At 25.2% G+C, this 18320-nt stretch overlaps 1 protein-coding gene across 4 annotated transcripts in view; it reads right to left on the reverse strand.

Moving 5' to 3' along the window:
• The window catches only part of LOC111626500 (synaptotagmin-C-like), a 40024-nt gene extending 21955 nt beyond the window's left edge, over positions 1-18069 (reverse strand). Inside the window, exons 1-2 of one of the 4 annotated variants that reach the window (XM_023369894.1) lie at positions 3139-3386; positions 2204-2235 (exon numbers count right to left, since the gene is read on the reverse strand). Coding sequence is in view for 1 of the 4 variants with exons in the window: in XM_023369895.1 (XP_023225663.1) it covers positions 2161-2206 (46 nt within the window). In the remaining 3 variants the exon portion in view is untranslated. Of the gene's footprint in view, positions 1-2160; positions 2236-3138; positions 3387-17988 lie in introns of those variants that run through there. The other 3 variants (XM_023369893.1, XM_023369891.1, XM_023369895.1) reach the window with 3 other exon arrangements.
• Between the last annotated feature and the right edge of the window lie 251 nt (positions 18070-18320).

Raw genomic sequence — 18320 nt, forward strand, 5'->3', positions numbered from 1 at the left:
TTCGACTGAAATAATTAAATCCTAAATATGCGGCCGGATGGCCGAGCGGTCAAGGTGGCAGCCTACCGCTCTGGGGGACCCGGGTTCGAATCCGAACGGGTCGAAAAATCCCCAGGAATTTTTCGGGGGGGTGGTCCGTTTGGATATGTCGGGCCCCGTCCCTCACCACCCGGCAGCCCCATTGTGGACTTGGCCGAACCCATAATGGGCCTGCAAAAAGAGGCCCTCTTAGTGCCCACAGGGCTGAAAGAGAAAAAAAAAAAAAAAACTGTAGATCAGATCAGAAAAGTTATTTTGATAAATTTAAACTTACACAATAACCTTCACAAAAATCAGAAAACCAAAAAATACTTTAATAAAACTCCAGATAATGATGGAACCTTTAGAAATATATAAATCAAAAAGGAAAAGAAGATTGGTGAACTTTAAGAATGAGGGCAATTTGTCTAAAGTCTGGAGGTCACTATATAAGGTTCTTAAACAAGTCTAGCTAAACAGGTGAACTAGGTTATCTATAATTTTATAAGATGATTGTATTTTGTTTTTATTAACACACTGGTTTTGTTTATTTGTATGTTATTAATTTCAATAAATTACAATATTAAATGTAAGTTTGAAACATTTGATTCATATTATGTTTGATGTTCAGATGTTCAATACATTTGAAAGATTATTTCAAATGTAACAGCCTGATGATGGTCTTTTAAAAGGACTGAAAACATTAATTGGAGTTTAATTAAAGTACTGTATTGTTTGGCTTGCTAATTTATGGGATGGTTATCATAAAAGTTCAAGTCAGTATTTTAGTCAGTTTCTTCAATAAATATATTTTGATAAACTATCAATAAACTAGTTTTGTAAAGATGGCAACCATTACCGAGTGTAAAATATCCTTGAAAGTACATCTTCAATAAAAACAGAAAAAGTACTTGTTTTTACCCTCAAGTCCAATGCTAATCTTTCTACATTAGTTTTACTTGTAAAAACATTAGTTTTCATCATTTACATATTTCAAATGCTAATATACCAATTACACTTAGGTAATTTTTCAATAAAAATATATAAAATCTGAATTTTTTACTATAATGTTAGCATTTATTTATTTTGTAATATTTCAAAAACATAAAAAAATTAATTTCTTTGAAAAAATTATTTTAAGATCTGTTTATGTTGTTTATACCATAATTAGCAATTAAATTATTTTATTATTGTAATAAATCTTTTTCTACATAAAAAATCTGTTGTTACATAGCTTAAATTCTTCTTTTTATTTAAAAAGAAAAAAGTTTAGAAAATTAAATTCAAAATATTTGTCCAAATAAAACTTAACTTTTATGCAGATTTTAGGTATTAATTTGTTGAAACTTAAGCATACTAACAAAATAACAGACCTAAAAATGTTTATTTGGAAAATTAGTAATCTTAAATTTAAATCTGCTATTTTTTTAATAAAAATACATAACACTTCACCAAAATCTTTTGTCAAAAAGTTAGAACTTAAATGTAAAAAAAGAACAAAAACTTTTATTATGTTACATATTTAAAAATCAAACAATAAACTAAATTTAATATTTAATAATGCAAGTGCATAATTTAAGATTTTATCATCATCTAATTTCATCCATTGCCAAAACTTTCAAAACAGATAAAATAATACATAATATTTGCAAAAATTAGTCACTAATAATTAAAATATTAATGATTATAAGTATTGAGATATAATATAATTAAAAAATAAATTATTCCAAAATATTCAAAAATAATAGAAATCATTTAACAGATATCAACTAAAAAAAGAAAGTAACTTAATATTTTTGTGAATGGTTTCCTGAATATTTAATTTTCAATTTATTTTACATCATCATAACATTCTACTGTTAAACTACAATTTAATAAATCATTCATGAAAATAATAACAAAAATAATCTAAAACTCCAGTTCAAAATTCTAGAATATCTAATAAATAATTCAAGGCATAGAAAACCTCTTTCTTAACAAAAATTTCATAAATTATTTGTTAGATTTTAATTAGAATATTTTTTCCTTCATAATCATAATGGAAAGTTATTATATTATAAGAAATAAAGAAAAACATGCTTCTTTTCATTTAAGTTACATATGCATATATATTAAAGTACATAAATACAGTACATTACATACTATCCTGTGTATAACTAATGTCTATTTTATATTGTATCATTACCATCAAACTCCACACTATCACAAAAAAAGACACTGAAAATATAAAAAAATTATTAAATTATATTACTTAACTTAATATATTATATTAGATTTGAAAAAAGTATATTTATTAACAGAAACTACACAATTTTAAAAATATTTTAAACTAATCTTCTCAATTCTGTAATTTCAGAAAAACTTGTTTACCAGGATTAATAATTTGCCGGCTTATATGACTCGCACATAACAACAATATATTTAAATTTACTAAACAAAGACAATCAAAAAGGCTAATAAAATTCCTTTAATGTTTATAAATATAGATGACAACAATCCAATGCACACATTCTGATTTTTGTATTTAATATAATTCTCTATTTCGGTTCTTTAAATCTTATTAAAATGTCAACTTATTAATTTTAAATAGAAGTTTAAAACGATTATGAAAATAATCCTACATCTTCAGGCTACTAATACACATCAAATTAAAGCTTTCAATCTAATTTTAACTGAACCATCAAGAAATTTCCTGCCTTCCAGCCAAATATAAACTAAATTCTAGCAAATGTTGACAAATAGGAGATATTTATCGTGTTCTCTAGACTTTTATGGATAGTGTTTTAACAGGAGTAGAGAAAATGGTCTGAATTTTGGCGTGCTGTGCAATGTGGGTCGATTAGTTTCAACCTACTCTCACTCTGTGGGGCATTTATGTAAGCAGTGAAAGAAAAAACGAGTTTACAGTCAGTTTCTAAAGATCATTCATCAACAACACGTGGCCTATAACAAAACACAAAACGTGTAAACATTGCATAAACGGTTCCATCATGTCTCCATTGTGTTTATAATTAGGGTTAGTGGATGATGGTGGAGCAGACGATAATCTGCTAAGTGTAACTCGCGTATATGACAAATAATCGAATTATACGGTTTATGAGGTTAAAACTAATTACCTACCATTTGGTAATTTATCCAATTTGTACAGTTTTCTTTGACATTTAAGATAAATTAACGGGAAAATATCATCCTGTTTCCTAGTGCAGCTGAAGCTTCCTACTATCGTGGCCGACTACAGCAGATACATCAGCTGAATGTCAGTCCCGCATTTACGGTTTTTAAATATAAACTTTTATTAAGTAAATAATATATATATATATTTATAGACTGTGCTTCATTTTAAATAAAATATATTAATAAATTTTTATTTTTGGTAAGAGAAACGTATTAATAATTACGATATACTGTACTGTATATTTTTTATTTTAAAAAATGACGTCTTACATTTTAGCGCCGTTTTGAATCGTTCCAATTCCTCTCCGTACAAAAAATATTTTGTTAATATAAATTAAATTGTTAATAATAATCATTATTTCATCGAGATTGTTTTTTTAAAAAAGTTATAAGTTTTACTGTTATCGTTTAAAAACGATGTATTGCCAAAAATATCTTCAATTGCTGTATATTGAATATAAAAATAAGCAATTTAGTTATATAAATATAATACAGTAATTGGTTTTAGCCTTTCTTTAAAATAAATAATTTATATTATTTATTTTATTGCCACGTCCCTTTTTGATTATTGTCATAAAACAATAATCAAAAGAGACGTGGCATAGATATAAAATAACGACTATATTCAGTGTTAACTTTTAAATAAGCATAACTAATTGCATATCTCTTTCTTATGAAAACCGAATAACACGAATTATGGAATCGAATATGCTTATTTAATTCAATTTGCTTCGTTATTAAATGCGCAATAGTATAAAACTTGTATATTTTAATACTGAAATAGTAATAAAAAAAATATGATCGACATATAAATAATAAAATGCTATTAAAATCTAAAATATACATTTCTCTAAAATTTAGAATGAATTTTTATATATTTTAAAATTTAATTAATTTTATGTAAATAGTTTATTAAAACTAAAAATATTTATATTAGCCGAAATATTAAAATATTAATATTATGCTTGTATGTAAAGATATTAAAATTTTCTTACTTCTATTTTAATTAACTAAACAAATAATTCGGAAATTAATTTAAAAATAAATTTAAAAAAATACAAGTAAAAATAATAATAAAGGTAGATACTGTTTTCATATCTTGTTTTTAAAGATTTTTTTTTAATTAGCTTGCAATCAAGATAATAGATCTGTTCTATTGATTGGAATGGCGCACGTTTTTATGTAGCGTGAGTAGCGCATTTAAATTTGATGCCATTTTTTAGAATTTCTCACTGTAAAACTGAAGACATTCTGTCAAAATAATACAAAATGTAAATTATTCCAACCGCATGATTACGATGATAATTATAACAAAAATTCAGAATTATATCTATCTCATTGACTAATAATGACGATTCTAATAACTATGAAAAATAGCAGTTTTCCTTTTAGATATAGGCTAATTAAAATTTGATTTTTTAGAAAGTACTTAAATATTAATATACTACGTTCTCGTGTTTGAAACAAGTATTGTTTTTTTTTGGTATTGCGTTTGTTGTTTCTATGTATTAGCTTTGTGTTTTTGAGTGTTTTATTCATTTAGAGAAAAATAGCTATACAATCCATCATCTAGATTTGTGTATTTTGTCGGCTTTTAAATTATAATAAAAAAGTAATCAATTTTAATCAAAATGTGAGATTTCATCTTTGATTATCACTAAAAAGAATCATTTCAGCTATAAAATATGACCAAAGAGTAATATTTTCCTGTTTATTTTTTATTGTTTATTTTCCTGTTATTATTTATTAAAAATGGAATCATTATTTTTGATGCAATCATGCATCAAAAATAATGATTCCATTTTTAATAAAATTTTCAATTAAATAAAATTTTAAGCACTCTTATATAATAAGTTTTCGTCGTAGTATTTACATTATACATGAAATTTATAGTGATGATAAAATAATATTTAGACAGCTGCGGAAAAGAACAAATACGTTTATAAAATTCTAAGATATGTTTAAAGTCTAATATTTCACATGTAGATTTATAAGATTTTAATTTAATTTGTAATTACTTCGAAGTTTTTACAAATAAAAAAAATAAACGCTATGAATTATTTTAAAACTAAATTTGAAATAAGTTGTTATAAATAAAGTGTTTTTAAAGTGCTTATTCAGAATTAGACGTATAAATGTGTTAATCATTACATAATTCAGTGATATAAGAATGATTTTAGGTGCAATATATGTGCAAACTTAATTACACACGTAACTTTCACAGGTTAAACAGCAATAACTTATCTATATTGAATTTAATGATACATTTGCCAGAGATTCAACTATCTCTGCAAGAATTTGTTAGGAATGGGACTTACGATTTATAAATACATTTAATATAGTTAACTTGTAACTTTAGCAAATATATTAATTGATTTATTGAAATAAAATATTAAAATGGATTTGCTTCGCGAAGCATGAGTTCATTGATGAACACTAATATGATCCATTTTATGCTTAGAATGCATTCTAACCTATGAATAAAATATTTTATATCCTTCCAACACGCGAGAAATAAGATATCATTTAACATGTTATTTATTTACACAAGGTGAATGTATCTATAATTATCCGAGATTTAGCATTTTTTTTATGGATGCAAATTACTTCTCCAATAGAGAGTTTACGGTTCCTATAAAGATCTGCTGAGATTACTTGTAAATTCTCAAGAATTAATTTAATCCCTACTCCTAATTAAATAAGCATTAATTAATGCTTAGTAACTATAAATAGCCCTTATTAATAACTGCTAGAGAGGTTACCACACTTCTTATCCTCTCCGTAATGAATACATATTTTCAATATATTTCTCTTTGTATTTCTAAGTCTGCTCAGGAAAATTAATCATTTGAACCAATCATCAGTCGGAATAACAATCTCGTGGTCCTACAAAGCATATAAGGATATCGAATACTTTAATTAGTGTTAATTGCTATGCATTAACAATTTGAGAGAAAAACATCGAGATAATTCATTGAAACTTGAGAAATTGAATGACTTTATTAAAGTCATTTATCTATTTAAAACTTGATCCTAATAAAAATATTAAGCGTAACATAGATATATAGTACATTGTTACACATAATAATTTTATATTTTGGATTGATTATGTGCGAAATATTTTGAAAAAGAGAGCACAGCATCGATTTTTAATAGCCTATATTGTATACCTAAGCCTACATTTATTTTTATTGTGGTCATTAAATAATTAAATATGGTAGATTACAATAATCACATGGTTGGTTTTTTTCAGATCTCAGTCTCATAATCTACTTACTCGTCTACGTGCAAAACGACTCTATACGTAGAGTGGTTTCAGTTTTCGCATCATGATTCCTGGACAAAGAACTGACCAGCATGGACGAGGAATTCAAATGTGAAAAATAGGAAATAAGATTGACAGTGTCGTGACTTAGGTTTTCATGTGTCCTAGGCAAGATTTTATTTTTGTCTCCTCCCCTTTTCTGAAAAAATATTTTAAAATGTAAATATTATACTGATAATTTTTGATACTCCCATTTCACTGCGTCTTGGCCTAGTGCCTATGCACCTATTGGATCTACACTGCAGATTGAATTCGAATCCGAATCTCCTATTAAGATAAATAATACTATACCTTGTGAGTATCCCTTTAATAATATCAAAATAGAAAATTTATAATCCTGACACTAACATTTTATTTTCAAAATTTTGCACAGTCTTTGCAAAAATATAATATATGAGATATAATTAAAAGTCTAAAAAAAGCATTAAAAAGATTTCAATAAATTCATTTTGACTATCAAATTTCAGAGTAATTATGTACAGTACCTAATAAAAGTTATCATACTGTATTTTCAAGTTTTTTGTTTGAAAATTTGTAATTAAATTAAAAAGTACCCGGAAATTAAAGAATATAATTGACAGAACAAATGTATTTGAACATCTAGAACAGGTTTTTACATCAGAAAAAATGTCATCTTTCTCTTTGAAATATTAATTATAATAATGTTTTCTATTATTTTTTTATGGGAACTAACATGGAAAATACTGATATTGAAAAAATTAATGGCTAAATTCGAGAATTTGTTAAACAGTTTATAGATTTAACGATAAATAGCTTGATTGCTACTTAATAAATTCCTATAAGAGAAAGTAAATTTTTAAAATTCTTAGAGAATTTTGTGCATGGATTGATTAAAATAGGTAACTACTTGTATCCTGTTATGCTCTGATGTTTGTCATTAAATTAATTGTTATTCCTACTTTCTCAGTAGTGACAACAACAAAACTGTATTTCTTAAAATAAAAACTGAAATTCTATAGAAAGATAATAAAAATGATTTGAAAAATTTTTAATAAATGCGAAAAAGTCAATATGTATCCAGTATCTTCTTATCAAATGGCATTTGACAGGAAAATTTAAATACAACTGGAACAATTCAGAATGAATTGAGGAAATATACATACATCTTTTTAATCAACACTACAAAAATATGATTTGTTTAACTTCTGTAAAGCCAATTTATCATATAACAATCTTCTCAAAAATCTACTTACATATAATTAATAGTCAAAAACAGTAAACATAATAATAAATATGCAAACTCGATTTTTTCATTAAAAATTCTATTTATTTTTTTTATAAGATTAATATAATATAATATTCTAAATGTTTATTAATATTTACTTTTATCTAATTTTTCTAAAAGATAAATTTATGGAATTAAAGAATTTAAACAAATCCCAAGATAAAAATTTTTACAAATACTGTAAAAAATTTATGAAAATGGCGTCATGAATGTGAATTTGTTTTTGTTTTATTGATTTTTCAGAATTAAAAAGTAATGAAGTCGTTTTTACAATATTGTACTTTAAAATATTTTTATGTAAATTGATTGCTGTGGTAGTTCCGGGGGAAGTTGAACTACAAGAGAATAAAACTCCATGATGTAAGTTAGTATAGCCTGCAAGGTCTGTTGCGTGTTGTTACTTCGTCATCAAGGGACTATTTTATGTGGATGTGAACTTGTTTTTATAGTTTACTGATTTTTTAGAAGTCGTAAGACGTTCCTAGAAACATAAGTAAGTTTGAAAATGCAAGAAATATAAACAAGAAAAGGATTCAAAATAAAATAATAATCTGTACTAAAAATAATAAAAAGTAATATCTTTATACTGTATAATAATAATTTAAAAAATATGACTGGCTACCCAATTTTAAAAATGGCTGACTGATTATATTTAAAAAATAGCAGCATTAAATGTTGAATAAAAATTATAGATTTATTTGAAAACAATTTTATTTAAGCCTTAAATATACACTTACAATTGAATAAAATAATATTAACGTATTAGAAGTAAACAGATTTAGAAAATAATATTTTTAAATATTTAATCCTTAAATAAACCATTTCTAGACAACAGGAAATATTCGAAAATTCTGTAATTAAAAGACAGGTGCTAGTTTAAACAAATATTTTTATGAGTGATTTAGTTATTAGTCATAAAAATATTTGTTTAAATGTACGTCAGTGTTTTTAATTAAAGAATTTTTGGAGGAATATTATCAACTTTAATAATTTAAAGTCAATAACATTTCTATAAATAAATTTAAAATCGATTTTTAATCATAATTTAAATATTTTTCTTTTAATCTGAAATTAATAGGGTCTGTATATACAGTATATAGTTTATTTTATTCATAAAAACAAGTTTCTATGCAGCACTATAATAAATTACTTATGAAACTGGCCCGTCTAACGTTTCAACGCCATTCAAAGAAATATAAATATTTACTTTTATCTAATTTTTCTAAAAGATAAATTTATGGAATTAAAGAATTTAAACAAATCCCAAGATAAAAATTTTTACAAATACTGTAAAAAATTTATGAAAATGGCGTCATGAATGTGAATTTGTTTTTGTTTTATTGATTTTTCAGAATTAAAAAGTAATGAAGTCGTTTTTACAATATTGTACTTTAAAATATTTTTATGTAAATTGATTGCTGTGGTAGTTCCGGGGGAAGTTGAACTACAAGAGAATAAAACTCCATGATGTAAGTTAGTATAGCCTGCAAGGTCTGTTGCGTGTTGTTACTTCGTCATCAAGGGACTATTTTATGTGAATGTGAACTTGTTTTTATAGTTTACTGATTTTTTAGAAGTCGTAAGACGTTCCTAGAAACATAAGTAAGTTTGAAAATGCAAGAAATATAAACAAGAAAAGGATTCAAAATAAAATAATAATCTGTACTAAAAATAATAAAAAGTAATATCTTTATACTGTATAATAATAATTTAAAAAATATGACTGGCTACCCAATTTTAAAAATGGCTGACTGATTATATTTAAAAAATAGCAGCATTAAATGTTGAATAAAAATTATAGATTTATTTGAAAACAATTTTATTTAAGCCTTAAATATACACTTACAATTGAATAAAATAATATTAACGTATTAGAAGTAAACAGATTTAGAAAATAATATTTTTAAATATTTAATCCTTAAATAAACCATTTCTAGACAACAGGAAATATTCGAAAATTCTGTAATTAAAAGACAGGTGCTAGTTTAAACAAATATTTTTATGAGTGATTTAGTTATTAGTCATAAAAATATTTGTTTAAATGTACGTCAGTGTTTTTAATTAAAGAATTTTTGGAGGAATATTATCAACTTTAATAATTTAAAGTCAATAACATTTCTATAAATAAATTTAAAATCGATTTTTAATCATAATTTAAATATTTTTCTTTTAATCTGAAATTAATAGGGTCTGTATATACAGTATATAGTTTATTTTATTCATAAAAACAAGTTTCTATGCAGCACTATAATAAATTACTTATGAAACTGGCCCGTCTAACGTTTCAACGCCATTCAAAGAAATATAAATATTTACTTTTATAGAAATAAATTCAAAATGTAATAACAAAAAAGCTACTGCAAAAATTGAACTTATAACTAATAAACGGTTTGCTTTTATAATATAATATTTTATTGGAATTTGTTTTTATTCTCGATTCGATTAATGTCTGGGTTTTTCTGTTTGGGATTAATGACAATATTCATCGAAGCAAAAGCTGGTTAACACATGAGATTTAGATGTAAGGAACTTGCATGTTTTATGAGGGTGGGAAGATCTATTGATTTTCAAAATGGCTCGATACAGGAAAAGGAAATTATGAACATATATGTGCCCCGTTCCTTCCAGTTGTCTCGCGTCCAACATAATTATAACCAGATGCACTTTCTTAAAGGCATCCATTCGAGAATGTTTGGTGATCTACATCAGATTTTTTAAAGTTTTATTTGTCGAATACATACAAATTACTGGTTATTATAACTTTTTATATATGCCTGTATTAGTTCTGAACATAAAATTGTAGCAGATGAGTAATTGTAGCTATTTCCAGTGGCGGATTAAGATCACTAGACATAGAAAATTGGTGTCCCGCCACATAATTTTACGATATCATTAATTAATAACGTATAATTGTTCCTATATAATTATTGGTATACAATTGCGACAATAAAAATTGCTGAATTTTTTTTTCTAATTTCAGTTCCCTAGACACGAGCCTCACGTTCTTAGTGGGAAATCCGGCACTCCACTTATGCACACAAAAAATGATTTCATCCGGAATCAACCGAAAATAAATTTTATGACATATTAAGAATGTGAATATTTTTCATATGCCAGTTTAACTTAATTATCTTTAGTGTATACGAAAGATAATTAAGTTAAACTAATTTGAATATAGAAACTTAATAAATTTCTTTTCATTAACATTAATTTTAATCAAGAAAGTCGGTATCAACTTGTAACTAGGTACTAACGTGCTTACAACGTTATGAATTAATCATAAATATTCATAATTAACTTTTTAAAAATTATTAACATTTATGCTAAATAATTTAACATCTTATAAGAAAATAGTTTCAAATCTTAAAGTTTCGAGAGCGTGTAGTGTTTGATTATGAATTATTTAAATGTTTAATTAAAGTTTCATGAATATCATTTAAAAAATATAAAAATTTAGCAATACATCTGAATTATTTAAATTCATTTTCTCATTAAATTTTCATTTATGAACACGTTTCGAAAGCATAAATTTTAATTTCTTAAATGTTTAAAAATATACGAATCCGATAAAAAAAATTATCCTCATTTCAAATATAATGGGACTATAAATATCTGACTGTAAAGTGCGTAAAAATAAATTATATTCTAATTTCTTAATTGTTATTTGTAATAAATTTGTGTAAAATTTGCATGTTTAATAGTTTCTGCATCTCTTATCAATTATAATCAGCTGTGTAATAAACAAACGAAATTTTTATCTTTTAACTGTAATAGTACAGTTATCCGTGTTTAATCAGTTACTAATTTATAGGTTACTGTGTTATACTAGTAAATTTAAGGTTTATTTACAAGTACCTTATATTTATTGTAACTTTTCAGCAACGATATAGCTTATCTATTTACAACTATTTGTCATTCAATTATTTTTAAACTATTAACCCAACATGAATTATCAAACTATTTTACTATAACAGGTTAAATTGTTCTAATAGACATTTAAAAAAAATTAAAAATTTATTTGGAAATGATATATTGTATAATAAAGAGGAATCTGTCTCTTACACTAGACACACCACACACAATAAAAAAGTACAGTACATTAATAAATAACATCTGTACCTCTTTTTCATACATTGATGAGTATAAAAGAACAGAGCTTATTATTCTGTTCTATTTTTAGAATTGTTGACACTTTCGAATAAAAGGCACAGAAATCACTCATTCGATAACCCATAGATGTATAAAAAAGTTGGGAATTGACGGGTCGTTGACCTACGCGCAATAAAACAAGAAATAGAATAACAATGGCGTAAATAAAATGTGTGTGTGGGTGTGTTCGGAGCGGACACCTGTTTCCATGAAGAAGCTTTTTAAAAGTAACGAAAAACGGAAGTAGATAACACTAAAAGATTAACAACACTGTTTAGATCTTAAATGTTAACGTTTGAACTTTTATTTATTTTTCATTTAGAAGTGCTTTTTAATTAGAAGGTAATTGGAATGTCTGTCTCAATTACATTCGTTAAAAAGAAAGGTATTAACGAAGGATAAATAAATTAGATCTCACCTATTAACTTTCCCTAAATATATTCATTAAATCATTCATTTGAATATTCGTGCATTTTAAGATTTACTAATTTGCTAGCCAATTGACGGGTGTACAATAAAAGAAGAAATAGGTAAATTAATTAATGAATTTCTCGGTTCATATAGCAACACACGCATTTATTTTTACAGCATTATACAAACAAACGTGTGTTCTCTACCGTTACTGTATATGGAAACCCGAGTAAGTAAGTGCTTGTCTAAATCTCTATACATCAAGAATTAGAATAACGGAATACACGTTCATATTTTTATATTTATTCAAATTAGCATGTCTGATTTTCACTAAAAAATAATAAGAGCAGCTTTATAAAATCTTATAATAAAATTTAATTAATTGTTTAAGAAGAGTTTTTCTGTCAAAAAGAAAAAAAATTAAATGAATTTTAATTTAGAATCGTCCGTAGCAATGAAGGAAATATAAGAATTTATTAATATTTTATATTTATTGATGTATACGATTATTAAAAATTACTTTATTTGTACAGAATTCATCTTTCTATACGTATAAAGATAATTTTTTATATTGATTTTTAAGTATAAATTCTATATAAACGAAATAGTAATCTATATTTTTAACATCTGTTTGATCAGGTAAAAATTTTAAATAAGAAACATCTGCTTTATATATTATATAGGTTTCTCCTTCGTCTTATAATCTTGTTTGAACTTTAAATATATGTCATTGATTAGATATACATAAGTTTATTAATTATTCAATGGTCTGATATTTTAATGCAGCGTCGTCGTTTTAATTTTGTATTTTTATGGATTCCTTTGTAAAAATGTTTTGGAAGTTTGATCAATTTATAATCTGTGGATTACTTGTTTCGCGTATTAATCAACTTAGAATTTAATTTATTACGAGAAATGCTAAACTACTTGAAGATATAAAAGTAAAAACTGCATACTAATAGTTAATTCAAGTAAAAACTGTTACACAGTTTCTTTTTTCATGCAATGCTTATTAAAATATTACTCGATTCCTTTCACTTTTATGAAGTAGTAAAATGGTCTACGTATTCTTTTGATAAAGTATTACGGATAAAATGCATTTTTTTATTTTATTTAGAAACACGAACGTGTTCTCTACTTTTATGTAATAATATAAATAATTAATTAATTCTCTAATTCTATAGAAGCATATGCCTGTGTAATACGAATATCATAGTGTTTTGTCTAATTAAGTTCTCACGAAAATAAGATGCCCAATTTTTATTTTATTACATAACTCTATATAGGTCCTTTTCATTAAGATATAAGCCTATATATATTTTAAAATTTTATTGTATTATTTTCCAAGTAAACTATTTTGTTTTATAAAATTGTATGATTTTATTACTATCTATTTAATGATATATATTAAGATTTAATTATTAAAAATAGGTATAAGTGAAATATTATTACAATTCCAAAAAGCAATTATATTTGTGAAAGTCATGCAAAGTCATTTATCATTTTTGGGTGTATGAGTATCTTTTACCATTGTTAATATAACACGAGTATTATAAACGAATGTTCCATTTTAAAATAATATTTTATTCAACGACACGAATATGCACGTGCCACTTCACTCAACAATATGATATTTTGACAGTTCTGACCAATTTGTTGACAGTTTGCTTGCTCGCTTGTTTGTTGTGCATAACATATTTCCAACAGACAATAATTTTTAACAGCTACAAAACAGATGCACGGAACAAATCGTTCAATAAAAACAACTAAAATAGAGCACTTCAGATAAGTAAACAGTTTAATCAAAAACAAATACAGCAAAGAGTACTATCAGCAGATTAAATTAAGATATTTTTAATAACAGAATCCGTATTTAAACTTGTATAAATGGAAAATTTTATCAAACTCTTAGAAAACTAAAGCATTACGTGTTTGATTATTTGGTTGCGTGTAATGTTACGACAGAAAAGTAGAGACATGCAACTTCAAACTTTTTTTTCTTATTCGACCCTCGAAACGTTGCGAAAAGTGAATCTTGAATGGAAAAAAGATTGCATTTTATAATAATATACATCACGTTATAATTCAGAAATATATATCAGTGCACCTAAATTAGCACCTGAGAGAAAATAATTGAACTCTCCAACATACCATAACCACTCATCACGAATAATGTAAATGTAAGTATAACAGATGGCCAGAAAGTTTAATATCCTCTAGATTTATAAATGGTCAAAATAGTCTTATAATTAGCATATATTGAGAAGTTTTGTATCCATTATTAATCACGTAAGTGCGCCATACGATGAATATTGTGGAAAATCAATCGCTTGTTCTTCGTAACGATTCTGGCAGAACAACGAATAAAATTAATGGTAAAATGCATATGACATAACATATGGACATTAAGTTAACTTCTTGCGTGTACGTAAAAGTTCTCACGTTCATGTTCAAGAATAAAAGTATTGAGAATATAGGCCTATTAGTATATATTCTCGTAAAATTTATTCTTATATGCGAACTTATATGCTAAATCCGCGTGTAATAAATGTACTGTACATTTAATAATAATGAAGAAAAGTCTAATATATTGCTTTAAATCTTAAGATATAATAAAAAACGATTTAAAATAAAAAAAAATTTAATAAAGTCATATATATTTAAATACATAATTAATATTTTTACAAACTCAGGATACTTTATAAAATATCATACATAATAGATCCTATACTGTTAAAACGCATGGTATAACCGATATCAGGAGGCCGAAATTAGAATGAGCAAACCTACATTCATCCCTGTACTATTGTTGATGTAGTCATTAGCTGTAGATGAAGAATAAACTCTTACATATTGTATGTACAGTACAGTACAGTACATGTGTACAAGTGCTTTTGTCATATTCGAATCTTTTTCCCATAATTATTTAATTTTTTAAAATTTATTTATTTATAGGGCCCTCTGGTTCCTCATTAGTTACGCTACTGTGGTAAAATGAACATTAATTAAGGAAATAAACCGTTTATTCCTTATACCAATTCTCGAGAACATATAAGCTTACATGATATGAGCTTAATTAAACGTAGAAATAATTTTTTAAAGCCTATATTGTAGCAGCCATGTTAAAATAATGCATATAGAAAATGCTAAATATATTTTAGAATATAAAAAAATATTGTGTATAATATTTTTGCACTCGTAATTATGTAATTGTAATACATTAATGTTGATTACATAGAGATACACAACAAATAATAGTTTCATAATTACTATTGTATATAATACAATCACGTGATTATAAGTGAAGTATGTGTAGACTATATTATTCTAAATAGTCTAATTAGCGTATCCTAAAGACGAATGGTGTCATACTCATTTTTAATTATAGTATTTTAACACAATTGTTATAAAAATTACACCGTATATAATCAATAGGATACGCATTACAATGGTGTAATAGTAATGACAGTGTAGTACAGTCTCTCATATTATATATCTAATTTGTACTAGTAAATTGCACAGTTTTCTTATCTTAATGTTTATTATTGACTATGTAAATGCATTAAAAGGAATATAGTTTTAAAAAAAAATCAATTTCCTGCTCTCTGAACAATTTTTATGGAGTTTACAGAATAAATCTACGCTTAATGAAAATATGCGAATGACATAAAATAATGAATTGATGTTAAATTACTTATTGCGTGTGTAGATAAGCATGTATAACAAAAATATATTTTTACGATCATGTGATTATAAATGTACAATAAAGGAACGTACGTATCTTGAAACCCTTAAAAAGAAGGATGTTGAAACAGATTGTTATAATTTCTTTTCATTAATATTATCATAGTTTTGTGATTAAATTACTTATTTTTATGTCAATTCTTTTTAAAATCAGCTTATATATAGGTGTGACATAATTAAATATACTTGCAGGTCTTTAAAATATTTGTACAATATTTCGAAAATTAATATTGCAAGATGCTGAGAGACTAAAATATTTTCATTCTTGGATAAGCTATAAAATAAGATAAGATAAGAACAGGAAAAAGAGTATTAAGATCAGAAAATTTTATTTCGATAAATTTATAAAATTTATTGAAGTAAACTTTATAATAAAAGGAAAAGTACGTTTATATAAATTGGCAAGAATTTAAAAAAAATTCTCTCTTCTCCTACATAAATATTGCAATGATAAAGTTCTCTGGAGAACAGTGATTCTGATAAACAATTTTCTTGAAAATCAATAAACGGTATAAAGATATATTTTAACAATTTTCTTCGTAGATTATATACGTATTTAAAAAAACAAATTAATTGTTTTTACATCAAATTTTATTATCTTAAATGACAGATATAACTAATCCATTAATTAATTACAAATAATTTAGATTTAGAGTAAATGTTCATAACAACAGTTAATATTAAATAAATAGGAATATAAAATAACTGATATGGATATAATATTCGATTAGTCAAATCAAAAACATCTGTTCGCATAACCTGTAAAAATACGAGAAGACCAATGCTTCTCGCTTTTATACAGTTTTATACAGTAACATAATCATTTTCCCAGTTTTATACAAATAATGAGAATAAATTCATTATTCCATTTTCCTTACAAATAAATGTGTAAGAGAGTGGGCAGGTTCCGTTTTTATATCAGAATGTTAAAAAAAAAATTGCCAAATTTTATAAAACTAGCAAGTTAAAAGTATTTATTGAGACGCTCTTATAATTAGAACTTAATAAGTGAGCTCATATTAATTATTTAAAACAGTAATACGAATGAATTTAAATTATACCTTTATAACAATATCTTTTTAATATCTCAGCTTACTGCCTAAGCGGTTAGCGACTATTTTCAAGACATGAATATCCTATAAATTATACAATTAATATTCTATATTTAGATAAATACGTTTCCATGATACTGTTAATTCGATTATGAGTGGGAGTTCTTCACGGTCTAAACAAATAAGCGAATGTATTATGAATATATTTAGTTTTTATCACATTCTTTTACTGAAGGAAAAATAGAGATGATGTATTTACCATCGAGTGGAACAACATTTTCATAATGGAATTACCATGAAGTAAAATTAGATAAAGAGATTACTATAGATAATGATTTTTAATGTATCTAGTAATTTATTTAATAAATATAAGTATAATCCCAATTTTTATCGTGACATCCTTTACTAAAAAGTAATTATTTTTCTCTCCACTTTAGTAGATTGCCGAGGAGGTACGCTGACCTATGTTGTTTTGTTGTTCATAAAAATATATTTTTAGAATAATTTAATTGAATCCTTTCAAAATATGAACATTTCATAACAAAATAGTCGCTTTATATTATATTTTATAATATCCTGTATACTTTCATAATATAAAATAAATATTGTAGAAATGATCTAGTCCTATTCTCTATGCAAGATGGAACCAAAACAAGTAATTGGTTTACTACTGAAGCCTATAAATAATACTTTTCATTACTTTTCGACTACGTAACTTAAAATCACGTTTATCATATATCTATTCAATTTCAGAAATTATATATTATAATATTTACTTTATTAATTATGAATAATATTACGATCGATCGAATTTGATCATCCACGTCTCAAAGTATTCAGAAATAATGAAAATTGATAGCCGAACTCACCTTTATGTGTCCGTGATAACAGACATGGAGATCAGATGTCTGTGTTACGTCCCGTACTTCTCTCTTCTGATGAAGCAAGCCAACCAGAAATAGTGTTAGGTGAACGACGTCACATCTGTGATGTCACAATCTCTGAATATATGACAGGAAAGGATGGGTTGTTTCAAATATTATCGGCAGGAAACCAAACGTAAACAATATAAAGAATATAAATAATATTAAAGCATTTTAAACGTTTCATTAAGTAAGAAGTAAGATTAAATTTTTTTGCTAGAAAATCTTGAGAAAATGCGATTTCTTTTGAATGCGACTCGCGATAAAAAAATTGCTAC

This window comes from Centruroides sculpturatus, unplaced genomic scaffold, assembly GCF_000671375.1.
Source record: "Centruroides sculpturatus isolate CEXI.00-Female unplaced genomic scaffold, Cexi_2.0 scaffold159, whole genome shotgun sequence".
NCBI lineage: Eukaryota > Metazoa > Arthropoda > Arachnida > Scorpiones > Buthidae > Centruroides > Centruroides sculpturatus.